Genomic DNA, 22,518 nt, shown 5'->3' with positions numbered 1-22,518 from the left:
TTTGATTTGAAGAAATTAAATCAAATAAATGTTGACTAAACATAGGTTAGTTGGTTAGTGTTCTTGGCATACAGTAAATGTTTTATCAACACTGACTTTATATACACGAAATAGAAAAACTGCACAGATCAAGTTTTCACAGACAGAAGTCTGTGGCAGTCTACCCTGTCTGTACTGCAATAGACATTACACGATTATCACTTTGAATATGACTGCAAGAAAGGCACTTTTATATTTGTTACTAGATGTTCATTTCTTCCAGCACATCGTCTGTTGTTCCTCTGATGTTTCCACTCGCTGAACAAAACTAAGTTACCAGTTTGACTTTACAGTCACACAGTCTGTCTTCACATCAGGTATTGCTTTGGCGCGCTAAGCTAACAAGCCAGGTACAGACGCTAACTACTACACACACAGAACACTTCTGTCATTTCACTTCCCCGAACAACGGGAGCGCCGGCTTCGCGGACTTCTCTGAAAGTAGCTGTCAACAAAAACTGCTTGATGCGACCCTCGTCCTGCCGATGCGGCCACTACCCCTCGCCTTGCCAACAGTATCATTGCTACGTGAAAATCCAAATCCAAATACTCACGCCATCTTGTAAATGCATCCTAAACAATTTTTAAACTGAAAGGCCCTCAACACCCATTGTACTCTATTCATGACATTACATAATTTTGATATTCACAAATGTAAAAGAGTTAAATATCATGTGCGGTACTCCACTCCCTATCTTGCGGCCCTGGTCTTGAAGTGCATTCAAATCTAGCATTAAGACCTTATTCGTTTTAGTTCATAATCTGGTGGTTTGTTCCAAAGTTGTTTTCATCAAATTTCTGTGTATTTCTTCAGTGTTCAAATAATTAACAGACAGTAAAAATGGTTTAAGGTTGCAATATTCCATACGAGAAAGCCAAATCTGCAACTTACAATTATTTGCATTACTTCTTTAAGATATATGTATTGCATTAAATACTAATTATTTTTCTTAAATAACTGATTTATTGTTCAGTGAATTAAATGTCACTAAACTCTATGTGCAAATCATTATTCTCCAAAGCTCAAGCAAACATATTGTAATTGCTTTGCTTTGTTTGAAGATTTGTCAAAAACCCAACAATGTTGAGTTTTCTAGAAACAAAAACAATTGTAAATGTGTGAAGTATACACATTTGACAATTTTACTTTGAAAAAGACTGCCCCGGCCTTATGTTACGATTGCAGAAATGTAGAAATGTAGAAAAGCTGTTCCTGCTCTGCGTATTCCAATAAAATTGTAACAAACCATATTCTGTTTCACAGGTTCACCATGTTCCATAGTTCATAGATACCCGCTCACACGAGGCTCCAGTCGAGGCGGTTTTATCGTCCCAGGACACAATGAAGACTGCATCTCACCGTGTCAGGAGTTTTAGGATGGTGCGGTGCCCTCACTGCTCGCTTTGTCTTTACAAGAAAAACCTGGGTACACACATCAGGTGGAAGCACGCAGGGCCAAAAGATCTTACTGCTGCTTCACGCCTAAAAAGCGTCTGTGTTGATGAAAGACGTGGAGTATTCGCTGTTGAAAGAGTTGCTCGCAGGTTCTCTGCACCGAATCATCTGCACATCATCAGATAAACTATGGGCTGAAAAATTGCTGAAAAAGGGACGTCTCACTTTATTCATATTTCCAGGTGATAGTTTTGAAACTTATATTCTAATGCTGTTTATGTGTACAGTCCCATGCAGAAATAACCGTTGTATATGTTTGTAGCTCTGTAACAGTGTTTTCTTTTCTTCATACATTTTTGTAATACTTCTATTACATATTTCCAGCCACAGTACTGGATGGATAGTTTGGTTCCCATTTGAATTAAAGCAAGAATGTTCAGTGCAAGAGTTCAAAGCATTAATTATATATATATATATATATATCTATATATATATATATATAGATATATATATCTATATATATATACATCTGTTTTGTATGGTAAGCCTACATAGATGTAATGAATCTACTCTTTGACGGTGAGGTTGGCTGAGCAGAACGTCTCCCCATGGTTGTTGGTGGCTCTGCACGTGTAAACATTGGTGTCCTCGGCGCCAACTTTGGCTAGGACCAGGGTACAGCGGCCATCTTCCTCATACTCTATCTGCACTGTGGGGGACTCCACTATGGGCTCCTCCCCACGCAGCCACACCACCTCTGGGTCGGGGAAGCCTGCCAAGATAGATTGAGAAGGGTGAGGACAGGGGCAACAGGCAGAAGTTCAAAAATCTAAATTAACAAAATGCAAGTTAAATGCAAGACTGCAATGTATGAATGAATGTAAAAAAACAACTACTGTATTCTTTCCAAATAAAATGTAGATTCATGTTTTATGCAAGGTGTTTGACATTTATTTTTATTCCATAGGTTGTTTTGGAAGTTCTTTCGCAAAGCCTAGCGGTTTGAAACTGTCATAAAAAGCTTATCAAATTTCAATTTCCTCGTGACTGATGACGTCCAAAACTTCTTGCGTCACTGCAACAGTGGAAAGGTTCTAAACCGTTTCAAAGAGTTTCCCCTTTTCCCATTATGCTACAAAGGGACATGAAAGAACCGGTCAGAGAGAAAAATTAACTTTGTTCCACTTTTGTAAAATATAATCGCACCAGCATATTTCCCAAACCCTCCCATACACTGTGCCTTTCTCTTTGAGCTGTAGCTCAAACACATCCCCAGACACTGATGAGGTAATGCCGATGCTTTACAGCAAAACAAACAACATGAATTTACATCAGAGTTTGATGTCATGGCAGCCATTTTCAACATACGGTAAGGACATCATATTTAAACATAATTCCATTGTAACAAATTGAGACAAAGGGCACTTTTTTGTGCGCCCATCCCTACTGTAATGTCACAAAGACGAACACAGGGTTCTGTTGGAGCTCAGGACAAGAAGTCTGTGTTTACCTGTGAGGTGGCATGAGAGACAGGCCCTGGATCCCTGAGCTACTGTCTGGTCCTCCAGGCACTGGGCGAAGTGTGGGGGCCCCTGCATCTGCCTCTCCAGGGACTGCAGGGCATGCTCTGCTTCTGGGCTCAGGGGTGATTCTGGGACAGACGATGAAATAGGGGTGAGTAGCCAGGTGAGACCAGGAAACAAACTGTTCAGAAAACAAGAAGAAAGTAAAAAATGGTGTCTTACCTCCTCCAGGGCTGGTGGGAGATCCAGAGCTATCACCTTTGGTAAGTAAAGCCATTCTCTTTAGGGCAAGCATGGCCTTACCTGCTTTCTACGAGACAAACATTTGGAAGTGGAAAAGCAAAAACAATGAAAAACACAAAAAAACTTCCATGTAAGAGTTAAGCGGTGAGATGTGTTACCTTCCACTTTTGCCTGGCTAGAAACCTCTTCATCTTCTCCTTGGACAGACACTTGGTGGTGGGAACATCTCCAGCTTCAAATGCTGCCATCCAAGGGTGGGCAAGGGCCTCTTTACAGGACATCCTGCGCCTGAAGAGCACATAGAGAGGGTTACTGGTGGGTTAAGTGAAGATGGTAACTGGGCAAGTGGTAGCTGTGCACCAGGACCTGGTGTCCTTGTTGAGCAGGGAACTGATGAAGTTTTTGGCCTCGTCTGTTATATCATCAAAACTCTCCTCGTCAAACTCCCACTGGGCAGCTGTAACCAAGGCCAGGGTCTCTGCATCGCTGCCGCCCTGGAATGGAGACTCACCACTCAGTCTGAAAACCAGAGGAAAGGCACAGAGGCAGCAGTGTCATTACATCAACTGCTGCAACCTAAATCCACTAGGTGGCATTGAAAGTGCACAATTCAAAATGTTAATCCACCATGACTAGTACATTTCACAAAATGATTTTGTATGAGGCAGCAATCGATTAAGGGCCTTCTGGCTGAGAAGTAAGGTGGCTTAGACTCAATTGTAGTTTGATGTGATACATTTATCTGTGTTAGAAAATGTGCTATCACAAGTTCAGATATGGGAATACACTGGATGTACATGAAAAAAAATGGTTAAGGGGACCATGTGACATTTTGCGAAACATGTCCGCGGTCTTTGTGCTAAGCTAAGCCAAGCCTGTAGCTTCGTATTTCTTGCACAGACCTGATCTTTTCACTTCATGAGAAATAAATCTTTGATTCCCAAAATCCCCGCAAACTTTTGTATTATAGTGACAGTGACTTACAATATGTAGCAGATCACCCCAATGCTCCACATGTCAGTGGCTAAACACACAGGCTCATAGTTGATCACTTCAGGCGCCACAAACTCTGGAGTCCCATGCATTACCTTCAGAGGCGTGTTACCATCTGTTAAACACATCAATTAGACATTGAATCATACACCATAACAGACTGACACAAACATTGAGGGACTTTACTTTCACATACCAAGTCGGGCGGCCAAGCCGAAGTCAATGATCTTTACGGAGGTGCCGGTGGTGTCAACGCACACAATGTTTTCGGGTTTGAGGTCCAGATGGATAATGCTTTGCTCGTGCATGTAGGCGATCCCCTCCAGGATCTGCTGCATGTAGTGCACACTGGCGGACTCTGTGTGCTCAAAGCTGTCGTCCACAATACGTTCAAACAGCTCCCCGCCTGCGATGCTGCAGACAAAAAACAAGCCACGGTAGCAGCAGACCGTTTTTTCAATACTTTGCATAAACCCAGAATTTGGCAAATTCTAATATGATTTTGGAATATTATGTTCCATTTCTGTCAATGGATTCCTCCAAATCCTGCACGCTGGTCTTTGAACCACGTCAGGGTTCCGCCGTGATACTCACAACTCCATGACCATGACCATCTCAGGCTTGTGGTCGTAGGCCGCCAGACACTGGACCAGTTTGGGGTGGTGGAGATAATTCATCAACTCTATCTCTTTACAAGCAGCCTCTCTCTCCTTGGCACGTCGGCCTTTGTAGAACTTCCCAGCACAGACACGTCCTGTCTCTCTGTGGGTGAGCTTGAACACCAGGCCAAACTTTCCCCTAATGGAAGAGATGACTTCAGTTTTGTTTTTGTTTGTTTTATTTTACAGAAACGTGATCAATCCTGAAAGTGCGGTCGTGTAATGAAGTCAGCCCATCACAATGTCCATTTCCTGATTCACAGATAAAAGGCTGATTAAGGTAATAGCGTTTCATCTGAGATCTGTGATCCAAGATGCCTTCATTTGTGTCCACATTTGTTTTCCTACCGGAGCAGAACCATGTCTCTACATGCTTGTTCTAATCCTCCCTCTCCGCCCGACTTGGCAAAATTCGCCATATTTCCGAGGAACTCATGTTATCATGAGAAAGACTTTCCCCTGAAATGTCACTTCCGCATTGTGAATTTATTGCCTTGTACTTGACGTGACAGATACTCACATTCCCAGCTTCTCCTGCAAAATGTATTGGTCCGTGACTTTGTGGGACGAGTCAATTGTGACACAGGTGAAGGCTAGAGGTGCCTCCTCTTCTCGCAGTTTGGCGGAATCTATGCAAGCGGACACAATACCTATTATATATGCCTCTTTATATATATATTCAGTTGTGGTATTAATAACCCATACCACCTCACCTTTCTGCTCCATCCTGACCACAGGTGACACTGGTCCCGGCTCACTCGCTCCCACTGTGTTGTAGGCCCTCACTCGGAAACAGTATTCTGCTCGAGGCTGCAGCCCAGAACACACTCTGTATGAAGTGCTCTTACACTGGGCAGTGAGTTCGCTCCAGTCGCCCGCCACACCACGTCCTCCTTTCTTCACCTCGACCACATAGCCCAGGACGGCACTGCCGCCGTCGTAGCAGGGGCCCGACCAGGACAGCACAAGGCTGGAGGCAGAGACACGGGAGATCACGGGAGAGGAGGCGGGAGGCTGTGGCCTCTCTGGCGAAGGGGGTCAGACAGTGAATAAAGGTTTCTTAAGTGACTGCTCCACACGGTCCCTGGTCCTACAGAGAGTGCGTTGTCTCACCTATCACAGAAAGGGTGAGCGTGTGTTGCGCTGAGCTCTTGCGGTCCCTCACCACAATAGTGTAGCAACCCGTGTGCTGTGGTTTAGTCTCGGCTATAACAAGTGTGCTGCTCCCATCTGCGTTTTCTGTCCACAGCTCTGGACCGTCCGCTATCTGCAGGATTGACGTGTGTGAGGAAAGGGGTGGGGGGGAAGAAAGCCAGTGGATATAAAGTTGGAATGGCAAAACTTACAATACCTGCTCTTTGTTTCTGATCCAACAGGACACTACGGGAGGGCTGCCGCTGAAAAGGCACAACAGACGGGCGGGCTGTCCCGCCTTCACCTTGAGCTGCTGTGGGGGGTTTTCAAAATGTAATGTTGCACCTGCAGAGCCCAAAACATATCAAGTTTTGTGATTCAATTGCGTAAAACGTGACGCTGGAAGGAAACTATCCTGCGTGGCTTCCTGTGTGTGTGAGTGTGAGATAGAGAGACTGGGAGTCAGAGGCAAAAGTCTGGTAATGGGACCTGGGTTTTGTACTGTACTGTAAAACTCCGAGACCCTTATTATTGTAGCACACAGCGGACCAAGTCTCATGTGGAAACAAAATACCAAAACACAGATGACCTACGGTAAAGCACACACACAGACACACACGTACTGTACAACCAGTCCCTGTGTAATCATGTGAGTTGAACTAAATCCGCCGTCCTCTGAAGAAGCCTTTGCATTTCCGTAATATGTCACAAACTTCACAAACTTTGCACTAATTACTTGAACAAATATCCTTCAAGAACGCAGACACAACACACATTTTAAGCCACACACACACACACTGTAGCGTATCCCGTAGTCATGTAGTGTCATCATGTCTCTGCATTAAATCCATATATGAGCATCATCGCTGATGGTGTCAGTATTCAAATGTCCAGAATGGTCGATTTGACTGGACAATCTGATGCAACGGTAGCTTCGGTAACAGTCTACCCTCTGCACACAGACTATTGTTGCATCTCCCTGTGCTACCCATTACTTTGATCTAATTTAAACAATTGAAGCAAAAATGTTCCTCTTTGCTGCGAGAGTGTGACAAATCCTGTGCGCTCATAACAGTCGTTCAGGCCCTTTTTTTTTTATTTGCTCGTGTTGTAGTTTTCCCCCAAGTAAAGATCCCTATAGTATGACAACATTATACCAAGACTAAAGGCGAAATTAAGAAGATGTAGCTCGGAGCAAACCACCACACACACACGCACACACACACACACACACACAAAACAGACTCTAACGACTAAGTTACATTAACGTGAACAAACCAGGTCGGACACAACGAAGAGTGTAAAGGTGCGTGGATGATGGAGAGACAGGTGCGTGGCTCCGTCATTTGAGGTAGGTGAGTGAGGAGAAATGAAAAAAAGAAGGAGGAGTGTTGTGTTTTTCTCACCTCTGCCGGAGTCGGCTCTCTTCTTTGGGATGACTTCTGCGGAAAACAGATGAGGCGCAGGTGAGTTTAAGCAGGGGGAGCTCAGAGGTGTGGCTCTGTTCTCGTCTATGGCTGTCAGTTGTCAGCCTCCTCGGCTGCTGTGCACCGTCCACTTCCCTACATGGCGCTCGCTTGGTGACTGTGGACCTTTTTTTTTTCTTTCTGGGTGTATCAGAAAGCTACATTGTTGTGTGGACATCGTGCAAAGTTCCTGTTCAGAACACGTGTCGTCTGATGGGCCAGTCACACTAGGGACTGGAAATGATGTGTTTCCTTCTCATTTATGTACGTGTAACGTGGATATCCGCACGATAGTGAGAACAATGGTGAAGAAAGAAGGCTGAGATATTTTAGTACTAGCGCCTCAAACATGTATGTACTGTACATAAGGAAGGAAGGAAGGAAGCTACAACCTTATGAGCAATGACTTGACTAAAAAATTGTCAAAAAAAGCTCAAATCCTCTGAGTCTATATGTGAAGTGTGTCGTCATTTGATTACCCCTCGGAGATGAGACTGGACTCTGCTTGTCAGACTCCATAGGGGAAGCGGGCTCATCTTTGGGAAGCGGCGGTGACCTTCCGTTTTCCATAATGCCCCTGGATGCGGAAGTGGGGCTCTTTGAGACGTGAGTCTGCACACCGCAGATGGTTTCAAAGTCTGGATCGGTCGCGAATGAAAAGGAAAAGGAGAAGAAGTTACATGAGAAATGAGACTCTGGTTTTGTCTTTTTTCATACTGTGTCTCATTGAACAAGAAACACGAGTTCACAACTTGCAAGAGCCAGTTTGGAATTCAAACTTCTTTCTGTTGATCCGTCTGCATGAATTGTCTCTGATGTCCACGGTGGAGCGCTGCGGTGTCTCCCCTCACCTCTGACGCACACAGCGGCGCAGCAGGACGTCTTCCCCGCACCGTTCACTGCCAAGCAGGTGTAGGCACCAGCATCCTCCGGCAGACACTCCGTCACCTGGAAGGTCACCTCCCCCCCGCCACTGAGAGAAGGCTTCCCAAAACGGGCCACTTCACCTGCCCATAGCAGCAAACAAAACAAGACTAGAAACAATCTCCCCCGCTCGATTGTGAACTCACAGGAAGGGAATGTGTGAACCCCACAAAGATCTGAGAGTGTGCATCAAACTCTCTGTGTGCTCACCATTGTGCAACCACGACACCTTGATGGGCTGACTGCCTGCGAGAACCCCGCGGAGTGTGATGTCGCCGCCTTCGTCCACGCGGCAGTCCCCCAGGGGCTCTACGAAGACGGGCGGCTCCAGATGCTCGCCAGAGGACAGGCCGGGAGACCCTGAGCGTAGAGAAGAGGAGTCGAGACAGCGGTTGCAGTTAATACTCGTCGTGGCCCTCGTCTTAGACGTGAAGTCTGACTCTGCTTAAAGCAAAAGGCTCACTGATATGGATGCTGTTCAATTTCCTTTGGCTTTTTTCACAAACTAACAGCTGTAAAAGCTGTGAGAGGATGTCACAGACAAGTAACAGGTGGTTTGATGTCAATAAATTCATAAATGACTGAGCCATTGAAAATGCATATTAAAGCCATAAAGTGGTTTGTAAGTGTGATGCTCCATCTGCTCGTCTACCTTAACTGCTCATAGTGCACCACTTCTTCTTTTTTGTTCTGCCCTTTCCCTCTAAATGTGTCACATGAGTTCAGCTCACCACTGCCCAGAAAACCACAGTCAGCCATCAGACATCAGTCAGCCTCAATAACAAACACATAGACAAACATGCAGATTGTTTCTTTTCTGCCTTTTAGTTTCTTTTGTTTTTTGATGGAGACAGCGAAGAGTGGTTTTAAACCCAGGTGAGCTCGTGGGGGGCGCTCTGGGATTGTTGTTGCTGTGTGTGTGTGTGTTCTTCCAGGACCATTTCTAACATTTTATTAACTGCAGTTGTCAATTGGCTGAATACTTGCTACTGTAGCTTTTTATTACCAGATACTATCAGCATCACATCCCACATCACAGTGAGTGATATCAACAATATAATGAATTGCCATCACAGACGCCTACATGGTGTGGTACAGTATCCCTAACTTTAAGCTTTAAATCTGATTGTGTGCTGTCATGTTATGTCATGGACCGTGTACTGGTTATGGTTTTACCACCAACCTTTAGCCAGTCTTTACTATGATGAAGTATTTACTGCACAGTTTGAAGGCTCCGTCAAATACTTTGAGCTGCACCTCTGCACACAATCGCACTGCGAGGTGGATTTTCACAAGTCTCTCACACTATGACCCCTTGACCCCTTTTTTTTTTTTTGCTCAACTACAAAGAAGATTTTATCAGCAGGTCAGTGATGTCGGTAACAAGTTGCTCTGAAAACCTTCTATTGCTGTTTGAAAAGGAAACTTTTTTTTCGAAACACTGTGTCACTGTGCGTGACTGACTAATGAGATCTACATGTTTAATGTCAACAACCGTTTCAAGCCGCTCTTCCGCGCTATACCTGCATCAACAGCAAAACCACCGTCGACTCCTCCTCCCGTCGACGCCACTCTCTCAGGCACTCACATCGGACTTCACACAACCTTTTCCACACTCCTGTCTGTTTAAAGTCAAAACGAACCCGTGGATCACATTAAAGTTCTCCCAGTCTCCTGGTTTACAAATCTCACCAATCCAATCCTCATCATCGCTACGCACCTATTCGATCTCTGACACCCACCTAACCTTCTACCCATCCCTCCTTCCAGGCTCCACATCCCCGGGCGACGGGGCCTCCGGTGTGGCCGGACCTAACCTGCGCCGGTGCGCGTCTGTTGCTTCCTCCAAGTCACATATTTTTACTTGAGAAAAAGAAATGCATTGCTTACAAACATCTGACAAGAAAGTATCTGTAACCGTACAGGCCGGGGATTACAATTATAAATCGCATAGGGAATTACACACAAATGCCGGACAGAAAAATATATATAAATATGTGTTCATGCTTTTATTATTACCTTTGATATACACTGTGGCCAAGTTGACATTTAAGTAGGTGAGAAGTGGCAAGTGTTTAAAAGTTAAAAGGAACTCAGCTTCCTTGAGAGCACGAGAGGTGTGATGTTCGGTGTGGGCTCACATGGAAGTGAAAGGTCCCCAACACACAATGAACAATTAGACAACTCAGGGGGAAAACATAACTGCGCAGATATTAACTGTAAAAAGCAACAGACGGAGAGTTTGTAAAAGTCAGACAAACGAACAGTTTGTACACCAGCCACTCTGGTTTTGCAGCGCTCAAGACACTTGTGAAGAAGCATCAGCGTGTTCAGACTTGTCTATTCAGGCAGTCAGATTAATAACAAGGAAAAGGGCCAACCCTGCACCCCCTCTTTCGTGCAGCTCTCACCTCTGTCGGCGCGACCTTCCGAGGCCCGGGGGTCAACGGCTCCCGGTCCGTCTCCTGGTGCAGACGATGCACGTGGCGGCTTGATCTGCATCCTGAACGTTGACACGAAGCGCCGTTCGCTGCCATCGCCATTCATGTCTGTTTTGATCAAACGCCCCGGGGTCTCTGAGCGGAAAAGAGCAGCAAAAGAAAAAAGTTTACAAAGTCATTTCCCAAGCTGATTGTCACACTTCCTCTCTCTCTCTCTCTCTCTCTGTGTGTCAGTCGGACTACTGAGTGGGCCTCGGAGGCCCTTCCTCTGCTCTGCGTCCTTCCTCTGTTAAAACCAACAAGCCACTGTTACTCTCTCTCTCTCTCTCTCTCTCTCTGTGCTGCTCTGCCCTCTTTTCTCACCCTCCACTGATCTACGCTAACTCCACCCACAGAACATCAGAAATCCTTTAGTTTTGCTTTGGCCATTCCTTATCTCTCCAGTGTCTCTAATGCCAGATCCCCCTCCCACGACTCAAACCCCTCTTTTTTATTATTATTATCATCATGACCAATAGACACACATGGACAAGGAAAGACTAGAAAGCAGGAGAGTGGGAGGAAGGCGGTGGGGCAGGGGGAGGCTGGACTTATCTTTCCACCCAGCCAAAGGTCACATTGTGTGTTTGTTTGTTGAATGCGTAGCCGTTTATCGATTTCCCTTGTTTGCCCATCTCACTTATCAGCGCCGCCACTGGACTTTGTGATGTCAGCGACACTGGCGATCCAGAGGTTCATGTCACATCACGCCTGTGGGGCTGTAAAGCTGTGATTGTGAAGAATGGGCCCATAAATTATTTTGTGGTTTTGAAGTGTGAACCCCTCCCCCCTGGTGCAGCGTATCCCAGCACACACACACACACACAAACACACACACACACGCACACACACGCACACGCACGCAAACAGGGAGGCTCATTTCTGGGTCCATACAGCGTCACTTCAACAGGATCCACCTGCTGCTATGGTAACATGAAGATGTCTCGAGAGGGGCCCTGCTCCCGTTCTAATGATGAACAGATGTTGTTGAGACGATCAACCGGATTCAACGGTGCTGTGCAATATGCACACAATCTGCACCTTTTATTATGGGATGCAGTCTTGAGAGAGAAAACATGTACCAATCATCTACCAGACTGTACCTATGTTAGTGATGATGAGGCGAGTGAACTGCACCAAACGTGCCAGAATGTCAGTGAACACCAGTGAAGCCCACTGAGGTGATGATAACATCCCGGATTCCACATCAGTGATCGAACAGAATGGAACTGTGAGGCGCTTGTTTTAGTTTCTGTGAGGGGAAAGAAGAAGAAAAAAAATTCCTTACTCAAACATTCACCAGAAATGCTGCACACATAGAGACACTGTTGTCAGGACTTGTTCAAAATGTAGATTTCCATACATATATTTTCATTTTCACATGTTTTTCCATCACTGCTCTTGTCTTAGTTTTTCAATTTGTTTGTGTAAACCTACTTGGCAAAAAAAACAATTCTGATTCTAGCATACGAAATTTTGAAATGTATCACTGCATTTAGAAAGTGCAATTGTGAAAGCCCGGCCCCATCTCTGCTACATACCACATTCATTGCCCCACTCCATTATTCTGAGGGAAAAAAACAGACCAAAAAAGGATAGAATTCACTTGAATTTAACAATTGCAATAAAAAAAAATCATGTATTTTACTTGGCACATTCTCAAATCCTCATAAAACTGAACATTCAACATTGTTTTGGGAATTTTGCCATATCCACGTGCTCCAACTTGCAAAGGAAGGATCCACTGAAGAATCTAAAAGATAATAATAAGGTTAAAAGATCCTGATACCGTACACAACTTCCTCACCATTTGAGGAGGTTTTTGCAAATATAAAACAGCTATTCATCACAATTTTTTATGAAAATTAAATCAAGTAAAAAATTAATTAAAAGAGCATGTTTCATGAAGTTATTTTGACTAATGAATAAAATCATTTATCAAACAATAAGTAAGTGATAAGTCATCATTTTACAGTAGAATGTTTGAACTTATCATATGCTTGTATTCGTTTTTTGCAACATCACGTGTTTCTTTAAAATCATAGAGACCAAAGGAGGCACAGGAAGAAAGAAGTAAAAGGTGAAATAATGTTAATATTTATCATATTATACCATTAAGTGTCCTTTGTGTCTGTGGTACCAAGACATCTGTATCAAGCAACATGTGTATGAACAGACAGAAATTGAACTTCAGTGCCCTCTGGTGTCATCCCTAAAACATAATGTGGTCAAAAACAAAACAAAATCAAAGGGTTTAAACAATGATCCCTAACGTCCACTTGACAATAATGATCTCAAATTGCATGTTTAACTAACTGCGCCTCTTCAGTGTTGCTGCAGGCGGGTTTTTTCAGTCCCTCACAGAGAGAAGACATGGCGCCACCTAGAGGCCAAAACCTGTACTGTATAAAACCACATCTACATTCACTATTACATTTCTTGCATCAGTTCCCCTCACCTGCAGCTGAGCATATACAGAACACGATGGTGTTTTCATTACAGATTCAAATATCTGCCATGAAATGGAATGCTCTGCCTCACATCCACTTTCTGCTGATGATGATTTCGCTCTCTTCATAGATACATAAAAGATCCGTCCGCTCTTAAGTGACGACTGCGTTTTTTATTCCCAGGCATAAAAAGAGAATTATGCCACATTGTGGAATCCATTATTTCAAACACAATTAAATTGAATTGAATGAATTAAAAAAAACTTGGAGGGGGAACCTAAAATTGCACTATATCGCCCCCTTGTGGTGTAGCATGGATATAACCAGTGCTCTGCCACAGGATGTCTCGGCCTGTGGGTATCAACAGTGCTGGTGATTCATTCAGTGAAGGTTTGTACCATTTCTGTACCGTTGTGGCTTGAAAAAGGTGACTGATATTTCCCCTTTGTGCTCACTTCATGAAGCAGCTTACAACAGGCGCCATGAAATAACAACAACCTGTATCACTTTAAATTGACCTGTCACCCCTGACCTCTCCCACATGCAGCTCTCAGGCTTTCAGAATAAAATAGTTACACGATGCCTCTTCCTGTAGATGACTGTGGGATCACTCCCATTGTGTTTTTTGTGAATTGCTGCAGTAGACGTTCCAAAACAGGAGGTGGAGCCATAACAATATTAACATTTGCTATTTCTGCAATCAGGTATTTGACACACCTGATGCAAAGCTAAATCCACTACTACCTAAAAGTGTTCATTTTAAAATTTAGTCTCAGCTAAAAAAATTACATTTTCACCGCTCGTGTGTCTTTTCTCACGGCGCTGTCTTGCGCTTGATCGTTTTCTCTTCTTTCCCTGTGGCTGAACTGCCAAATGAGCTCACTCAAAGGTGTCTTTTTCAAACGCTGACCCTGTCGTGCAAAAGGTCCGGTGGTTTTCCGCTCCATTGGTTTCACACACATTGACCGTGACTGTCAGGCCCGGCAGCCCTCCGGGGCATTCCAGTCCGACAAGCTCAACATGTGCAGTGGGAACCACCACAGATAATAAAATGAAAAATAAATAAAAGGGTTGCAAAGGACGCCACACAATTTCCGAAAGGGAATATCTAACGTGGATGATTTCACCGATTGAGAGAATTTAATAGCAAAATTTGATCTGGGTTGCACGCAAAGCCTGAGACGTTGCATAAACACTTATACAAAGTTTTTTCTGCTTTTTAATGTGTTAACTTTTAAATATATATATTTTTAATGCTGAGGCTAAGGGGGGGGGCTCTAAACAACAACAACAACATCTTGCAGTCTAGTAGTTGAATGAAAACAGTTTGGCAAACCACGAGAGGGAGCGTTTGCGAGCTTGTGTGTGTGTGTGTGTGTGTTTGACTCCCACCTTTTGCAGCGAGGCCCCTCCACCACTGTGTTGTTGCCGAGGAGGGCCCACATGGAAGTGATTATGCTGTGCAGAGAGTGAAATTACAGAGGAAAAAAAACCTACGGAACTGCAGCCCTCCTATTTCCACTCACTCACTCATTCACTTCACTTCACTGGGATCTACTACTACTACACAGCAGCACGTACAGCCGAGTGAGCACACGTAGACGCAGATAGAGAGGGACGGATGAACACGCACACGTGCACAAACAGAAGCTTCGCTCGCCGCCACCTTGCCTGAAGCGGTACATTTCCACTGCTGGCCCTGTTGGGACAAGGCTCTGCAGTGTGCTTCCCCTCTCCTCCCCTCCTTCCCCTCTCCTGGACTCGGAGGGGGGGACAGAGCCGGGGCTGTAAATTCCTGAAAAAAGAGGGCCTCCATTAGAAGAGGGGGTGGGGGGGGGTCGGTGCTCGCCAGAGCGGAGCCCACTCAGTAAGTCATCATAGAAAAGCCTGAGGCCTTCACTGGGGGCCCACGGGAGAGTAACAGACAGGATCAGAGCATTCTGTTTAATGCACCTTGTTTACCTGGAGACCTCCTGCAATACTGTGTTGAAGCAAGAAACCAGTGAGAAGGATTTTTACCTTGTAATGTATCTGCAGGGGGATTCATTGAGCCATCAGTTAAAAAGACCAGTTATTCCCACATGGCTTGTTGGGTTATGAGCAGCTTTTTATGGACACACACTTCTGAGCCCGCAGCTGCAAAAAAAAGAAGAAGTTTGGGGATCAGGAAAGACTTTGCACACATGTCAAAGTTGCATATAGCAACTTATTTCAGAACAACGCTGAACGGGGGGGGGGGGGGGGGGGGGGGGGGGGGGGGGGGGGGGGGGGGGGGGGGGGGGTAGAAGATTGCAGAAGGCCTCAGCTCAAATCCACTTCATCGACCGAAAAAATGACATGAATTCAACACGTAGCACTGGATCTTGAAACACTTCAATCCCTCCTCGTGTTTATCTATCGCTACCATCAACCCGAAAGCTTATGAGAGCGGCGTGGTTGTTTATACACTGTGGTGTCTGGATGCACATTAACTATTCCCTCCCTCCCACACACACACATACACACACACACACACCCTCCCAGTCAAGCCCATTATTATCCCAGGCGTGCTGCATGCTCCCAAAATATCTGTCACGCAGCTGCCGGCACCTCTCTCTTCCTCAGCAGCTGGAGAGGCTCTGAGGACCCCCCCCCCCCTCGCTTTCAAACCCTCCTGATAAGACAATATACACCCTCACTCCGAGGAACAGAACCTCCCCTGACATCACCGGGGTCGTCCTCCTCCAGCCTGTTGCGTTTGTCCTCCTGTCAAAAACCACTGGTGGTCCTGTGCGCTCATCATCGTCGTCATGAGCAATAAAATCCCAGACAAATGGTGTGTGCATGAGGCATGAGGCATGAGGATGAGCCACCAGAAGAATGCGACGTCAGGATGCTTGGTTGACTAAACCTCTCACCGCAGTTTTCTATTGGCCACTGCTATTTAGGCAACACTGCATGAAAGAAGAAAAAAAAGTGTGGGTTTTGGTGAGGATTCTTTTATGGCATAATGTGAATATGAATTATCATAGCAACAGTGGAACAGATGAAATCCCTTTTCTGTCACTTTTTCGGCTTTCCAACCAGTAATGTTAGTTTGGCCCTGGAATGTTGCTCGTGATCCACAACCCCCCCCCCCCCCCGACAAGCGAGATCTCTGAGGGGAAGCAGCTTCACGTGTTATGACATTATATATATTAATCAATTTGAGGCAGATGTAGATGTTTTAGTGGACAAAAAAGATAAATGGGAGGGAAGCCGGAAACCTCCCGATGGTGACTGTCAGGTCCCTGGTGTTTATGGCCGGAGGCCCCTTGAATCAAAGTCAGAAACTGAAAGGCACATTTAAAACCTCCAGACTTGCAGGAGACAATCTGCTTCCTGTTGCACACGCCCAGTGTGCGCGTGGACGTTCGCGCCATGGACGTCTTCAGGTTTTAAAACTGCTCGCCTCCTCCGAACGAGAGACAGAGCCCGATGGGAGAAAGGGCACGTTGCACTTTCAACAAACGCAGACAGCCTCACGGTTGTTTGCTCTGGAAAATCTCAGCTGCTCTCCTATGGTCAGGATAATGTATGACTGCAACTAATCCAGTGTTAGCCCTCGGAGCATGAGTTCTTCCTGACTTTGTGCCAAGATTTGATTAAAAACAGGCTTACTACATGTCTGGGTAGGGTTTCTTTTTTTTCTTCCTTTCTCCCATTTTTTCCTCAAACCCTTTGTCCACTCGAGCCCCTTCACAGACAGGGCCTGATAGTTACACAGAAAAAAATATATATCAAAATTGAAGTTCACGGTACATTTGCAAAAAAATAGTAAAAACTTGCACAATGGCTCCACAGTGAGAACACTGACAACACGATCCCTCTCCGACACGCCACGGCCCTCTCTTCCAATAAGAGCGACACCATGATATCAGCTTCGAAAAGGCATTCTTGCCGTCTTACCCCCCCCGATCCCTGGCTTGTCCCTTCTTGCCCTGGAGCGAGCAGGAAACGGCTGCACGCGAGATTTAAGATCTGAGATCAACAACACGGGAGGGACGACTGCCACTGGGGGAAAAAAGTGGGCAACGACTTTAAAGAGAGAATAATCCACTCTAGTAAGCCGCCACCTCTTGTGGGATTAACACAGTATCAACAGTTTCTGATAGGTTGGTCTTTACAAACTGTTCCCAGGTAAAAGTCTGTGCAAAAGGTTCATGCAACACACACGTCAAGATTAACCGAGAGAAAATCACGTTGTCTTTTTTTTGTCTTTTTTCTTTTCCTGGCACAAGATTAATGCAGAGCATCTGATTCCACTTAGTGCCGACGTTTTTGAGATCCAAAAGTTTCAGCTGAAATATTCACAGAATCAGTCACGTCTCCACGGAAGAGTATTAGTGCCAGGCATAAGAGAGAGAAAAAAATGAGGGGGGAAGATTTGTTTTTATTCATTTAACATTTCGACAATTAAGTCGAAACGCTGAGAATAAAGTCGAACTGTGGAGATTCAAGTGGAAATGGCCCTAAACGGCCGTGTTGTGGAACCAGTTCAGCTGACACACATCCACGTTACCCAACGTTAGCGAAGCTACGCTAAGCTTGGGTGACCGCGCGCCTCTCAGAATTCACTAACGGCTGTTTGCAATTGAACGTTCTCGTGTGACAGGACATCTTCCAGATTCAGCCTGTCAATAATAATAACATCGCAACTTTTCAACTTGGTTAGCAGCTAGCCTTAGCTTAGCACACTGGCTAGCAAAAAACATCAACATCCGGTTGTTTTGTGCTGCGATAAAGTGCTTCCGGGTCACAATTTTCTACTTTCTTCTCGAAGTAGTATTTCAACTTTATTGTCGACATTTCGACTTTATTCTCGAAATGTTAAAAATCTCTTTAAAAATCTTCATCCTCATTGTTCTTCTTCTTATGACCTAATCCCTAATACTCTTCCGTACGTCTCTCCTCATTTGGATTTCGCCCTTTTCTTCCCCCCTTTGTTGTTTTCCCCCTTGGAGAAAGACAAAGGCAACCAAATAATACAGATTTTGTTTTTCCATCACGCTCTCCAAAGAAACCCCTCCACCCTAACCCCCCCCCCCCCCCCCCCCCCCCCCCCCCCCCCCCGATCTCTCTCTCCCTCCACCACCGGCCCTCCACCCACATTTGCCTCTTCTCTCGCTCCTCCGTTCGCCCTCTCTGCTTCGGTGCAAAGCCAAACAAGCCGGCTATTAAGTCGAGTTAAGCGCAGGAAGTGGGCCTTCGGGCCAGACGGCACTGTTTACAAGGAGCTAGTCAGGTTTCAGCAGCGCTTTGAAGTGAGGCAGCGCACAGGAGACGGTCTGTCACTGAGCGAAGGCCCAGCACCACTGCACTGACTCACTCGCATTCCCCCCATCCATCTGAGCGCAGAGAGGAGGGGGGGGGGCGGCCGAAGGGGTATAAGATGGCAGAATGAAGAAGAGGCGCAGGTAGATTTATGGGGCTTTTCTCCCCCCCTCCCTCAGAGTATCTTCTCTCACCTTTAATCAGCCTGACTCGTCTGTTATTACAACCCGTCTTTATTCAAACCGCAGAAAAGGACACGAGGGAAGACAAATGTGGACTTGCTCTACGGGCCTTGACATTTATGGAGAGCGGTTGTTGCTCTGCGATATCTTCACATATCACTAATTATTCTGTAAAACCAGAGGAGTAAGTCTAACAAAGAGATCCTGAGAGGCATCATATCCCCCCGCCCCCACCCCCCCTTTAAAACTTTGGAGCAACAACAATTCTCAAACACACAAGAGCCTCTGCTCGGAGGCAGGAGGATCAACTTTCTCCAAACACACCCAGTGTTCTTCGTGACATCACCACAGACATGGGTTCAGTTTCAGCCGTGCGTGTCTTTGGGGGATTCCAACTTGGCACCGAGCGGAGCAGGGCTCCAGAGGAAGAAAGGAACAACACCACGGCGCAGCTAAAACACCCCTTGTTCTCCCCCAGCGCCAAACAGGGCGGGAACATTTTTAACACCTGTGCAGCGACAGCAGCAACACACACACCTCTCCTGCCCGAGGATTCCTGTTGATTTAACCGAGCCCTCTCCAACAACAGGGCAAAAAGGAGCGGGGAGGGGAGGAGGGGGGTCTTTTGTTTTGTTTAGCACTTGGAGGCGATGCTGGTGTACATGTGCGAGGAAGTCCTCCTCCTCCGCCACATTCTTACAGGTCGGCACCTGTTCCTCAGACGCAAGACACGTAGATGTAGAAATATACATTTCCGAATGCACTGTAACAGGAAAGAGGTGTGATTAGTTGGGACAGTCCCAGTAGGAAGGAACCCATTCCTTAGGGTTTCCCAGAGGGCTATACTGTCTCGTGGAAGGAAAAAAGGCAGTTTCCATTAAGAATTCCAATAATCTCTTTTACTGTCGCCTGCCAGTCTGAGGCAGCAGATGTTCAGGTGTGACACCCCCCCCCCCGAAACAACCGACCAACCCCTTTCTCCAAAGAAAGCGACTCCTCCTCGTCAAGACAGCGAGGAATACTGGGAAAAAAAACATATCATAAGGAACATTTTTCCCCCTTTTACCTTGGAATTCAAAATCAAGCATTTGATGACATCTGAGGCTTCGAGCACGTGTCTGGTCGAAGCGGAGGGAAAAGTGCAGAGGGCTAATCTGAAAAAGCTCTTTGGACATAACCCAACAGACTGAAATGTAGACATTCTTTTAATCCATAAAAAAACAAAACATGATTTATAACCAGCGATTAATAACAAAAAGAAAGAAAAAGAAGAAGGAGCATGTCCAGATCTTTGGTATGTGGCATTATTTACAGTGCAAGAGTAAAAGTATGGTACACCAGCAGACGAGGGAAAGTATTTACTTAACTTTAAATACAAATATATAATTTTGTGTGTTTTTAGTTTTTTTTACAAATACTATTTACAGTTTTTGGATTTTAATTACAGGTGACATGTCATTCTTCCTCAGCTCACTTCCCCTCCTTCTCTGTGTTCTCGGCTGGTGGTGGATCATCATCATCATCACTCGCCTTGACTTTATGGAGGAGTTTGGGAAGATAGGCAGAGATAGAGCGTCGCTTGTTATCTGTTCAGACAGTTAAGGTTCCAGTCCTTGTTTATCCAGCTTGTACCTTTTGTCAAACCATAACCTCTCAGTTCGACGTGCACGTGTGGCTGAGGGGGATATAAATGCTGCAGGGAGAACTACAGTAAAAGGTTCTACTCAAGTGTGCTACTTACCTATCACACGAGAAACAGGATCATACTGTAACAGACAAATGAGACCCCGGAAAACCCCCCCCCCAAAAAACCCCGTACAGACGTGCATGTGTTCTACACAGTGGTCTCTCCGTGTTTGCCGTTCGTCAGCCGCGTGTAGAACTTGTGCCAGGACTGCAGAGTCTTCCCAGACCAGATCCAGAAGCCGGAGGTGATGCCCACGATCAGCGTCATCAGGTACTTGATCATGTAGACGGTGAAGTCCGGGGTCATGCGGGGCCCGCCGTGCGCGGGGCAGGGGATGGCCAGGCCCCTGCAGTTGTGGCTGATCCAGCTGCGCTCCCAGTGCGCGCGGAAGGCCTGCTCGTAGAAGAAGCAGGCGATGACGATGGTGGCCGGCACGGTGTAGAGCACGCTGAACACCCCGATCCGCACCATCAGCCGCTCCAGCTTCTCCGTCTTGGTGCCGTCGTGCTTCATGATGGTGCGGATTCGGAACAGCGACACGAAGCCGGCGAGCAGGAAGGAGGTGCCGATGAAGAGGTAGATGAAGAGGGGGGCCAACACGAAGCCGCGCAGGGGGTCCAGGCTGCTGAGGCTGACGAAGCACACGCCGCTGAGCATGTCGCCCTCGATCTGCCCGATGGCCAAGATGCTGATGGTCTTGACGGCCGGCACCGCCCAGGCTGCCAGGTGGAAGTACTGGGAGTTGGCCTCGATGGCCTCGTGGCCCCACTTCATGCCCGCCGCCAGGAACCAGGTGAGGGACAGGATGACCCACCAGATGGAACTGGCCATGCTGAAGAAGTAGAGCATCATGAAGAGGATGGTGCAGCCTTCCTTCTTGGTGCCCTGGACGACCGTCTTGTAGCTGTCAGGGAAGAAGCCCTCATTGCACACCACCTTGTCCCCCAGGAAGAAGCCGGCTATGTAGGCGATGGACACCATGGTGTAGCAGCCGGACAGGAAGATGATGGGTCGCTCGGGGTACCTGAAGCGCTGCATGTCCACCAAATAGGTGGTGACCGTGAACAAGGTGGACGCGCAGCAGAGCACGGACCAGACCAGGATCCATATGCGGGAGAACTGAATCTCCTTGTCGCTGAAGAACATGTGTCCGCTGCTCCTCGACGGCTCACAGGGGGCCGCGCAGTCGTTCACCTCGAAGAACTTGTAGTTCAGATACGGGGGCACCCGGAGCACAGTCGGGCAGCGGAAAGGCCTGTCGTGCGGGTGGACCAGCGACATGTCCGGGGTGCCCGGCGCGGGCAGGACGGGCGGGACGGTGGCGGCGGCCGAGGACGAGTCGTTCTGGCCCACGCAGATGTGTCCGTCCCCCAGCACGGGGAAGTTCTCGCAGCGCAGCCGGTCCGGCCACTGGAAGCCGAACTTGTTCATGAGGGCCTCGCAGCCCTGCTTGGCCCGCTCGCAGATGGACCTGCACGGGGGGATGGCCTTCTCCAGCACCGTGCACACGGGCGCGTACATGGAGCACAGGAAGAACTTCAACTCCGGCGAGCACTGCACCTTCACCAGGGGGTAGAACTGGTGCACCTCGAGTCCCGCGTCCTCCTGGTTGTAGTGGCCCACCAGGTTGGGCATGATGGTCTGGTTGTAGGCGATGTCCGTGCACAGGGGGATGGTGATCGGCTGACAGAAGCCGTGCTCCGGGACCACTATCCCGTTGTCCCCGTGATACTGGGCTGCGATCAGCAGAGGCAGCAGGAGCGGAACGAACCAGGTCCCGCGGAGAGTCATCTTCCCAAGTTTAAGACCAGAACTTTATCCCGATTGACTTTCTGCGGATCGGTTCGGTAAAGATCATCAGTTCTGCAAGTAGCTGTTCAGCGAGAGGAACTTTTCAAAGAGAAAAAGTCCGATCGGATACTCCGCTCCTCTCTCTCTCTCTCTCTCTCTCTCTCTCTCCCTCTCTCTTTGTGCCCTGCTCTCCGCTTTCAACTCTTCTGACTTTTTTCTCTTCTTTTCAATTTCCCTCACCACTGTCAAGACAGCCGCA

The 22,518-nt window shown here is 46.7% G+C and overlaps 2 protein-coding genes across 4 annotated transcripts; both read right to left on the bottom strand.

Moving 5' to 3' along the window:
- Positions 1-1,637: 1,637 nt before the first annotated feature.
- Positions 1,638-11,141, bottom strand: mylk5 (myosin, light chain kinase 5). Of its 3 annotated transcripts, none has more exons than XM_035614007.2 (17): positions 10,789-11,141; positions 8,588-8,818; positions 8,305-8,460; positions 7,933-8,091; positions 7,394-7,429; positions 6,205-6,332; positions 5,967-6,120; positions 5,567-5,878; positions 5,374-5,482; positions 4,789-4,992; positions 4,391-4,608; positions 4,186-4,309; positions 3,568-3,720; positions 3,360-3,489; positions 3,181-3,268; positions 2,946-3,086; positions 1,638-2,207 (listed from the first exon to the last, which is right to left on the bottom strand). In XM_035614007.2, the coding sequence occupies exons 1-17, from the start codon at positions 10,922-10,924 to the stop codon at positions 2,002-2,004; spliced, it is 2,685 nt and encodes an 894-aa protein (XP_035469900.2). In that variant the 5' UTR covers positions 10,925-11,141; the 3' UTR covers positions 1,638-2,001. The 3 variants fall into 3 exon arrangements, with proteins under 3 accessions (XP_035469900.2, XP_035469901.2, XP_035469902.2); XM_035614008.2 differs by having other exon boundaries at positions 8,588-8,737; positions 10,789-11,138; XM_035614009.2 differs by lacking the exon at positions 10,789-11,141 and having other exon boundaries at positions 8,305-8,464; positions 8,588-8,722.
- An 8,827-nt stretch (positions 11,142-19,968) lies between these two features.
- fzd2 (frizzled class receptor 2) lies at positions 19,969-22,476 on the bottom strand. The gene has a single exon (XM_035614012.2). The coding sequence runs from the start codon at positions 22,257-22,259 to the stop codon at positions 20,616-20,618; it is 1,644 nt and encodes a 547-aa protein (XP_035469905.1). The 5' UTR covers positions 22,260-22,476; the 3' UTR covers positions 19,969-20,615.
- Positions 22,477-22,518: the final 42 nt, after the last annotated feature.

This window comes from Scophthalmus maximus, chromosome 17 (genome assembly GCF_022379125.1).
Source record: "Scophthalmus maximus strain ysfricsl-2021 chromosome 17, ASM2237912v1, whole genome shotgun sequence".
Lineage (NCBI taxonomy): Eukaryota > Metazoa > Chordata > Actinopteri > Pleuronectiformes > Scophthalmidae > Scophthalmus > Scophthalmus maximus.
This window is presented reverse-complemented; position numbering and strand designations above follow the sequence as displayed.

Excerpts from the sequence above, each read along its gene's own strand:
- fzd2 (XM_035614012.2), bottom strand. The coding sequence starts at position 22,259 with ATGACTCTCCGCGGGACCTGGTTCGTTCCGCTCCTGCTGCCTCTGCTG.
- mylk5 (XM_035614007.2), bottom strand. The coding sequence starts at position 10,924 with ATGAATGGCGATGGCAGCGAACGGCGCTTCGTGTCAACGTTCAGGATG. Across the intron at positions 8,092-8,304 it reads CGCCGCTGTGTGCGTCAGAG|ACTTTGAAACCATCTGCGGT; the intron begins GTGAGGGGAGAC and ends CGACCGATCCAG. Across the intron at positions 3,269-3,359 it reads TAGCCAGGCAAAAGTGGAAG|AAAGCAGGTAAGGCCATGCT; the intron begins GTAACACATCTC and ends TTTGTCTCGTAG.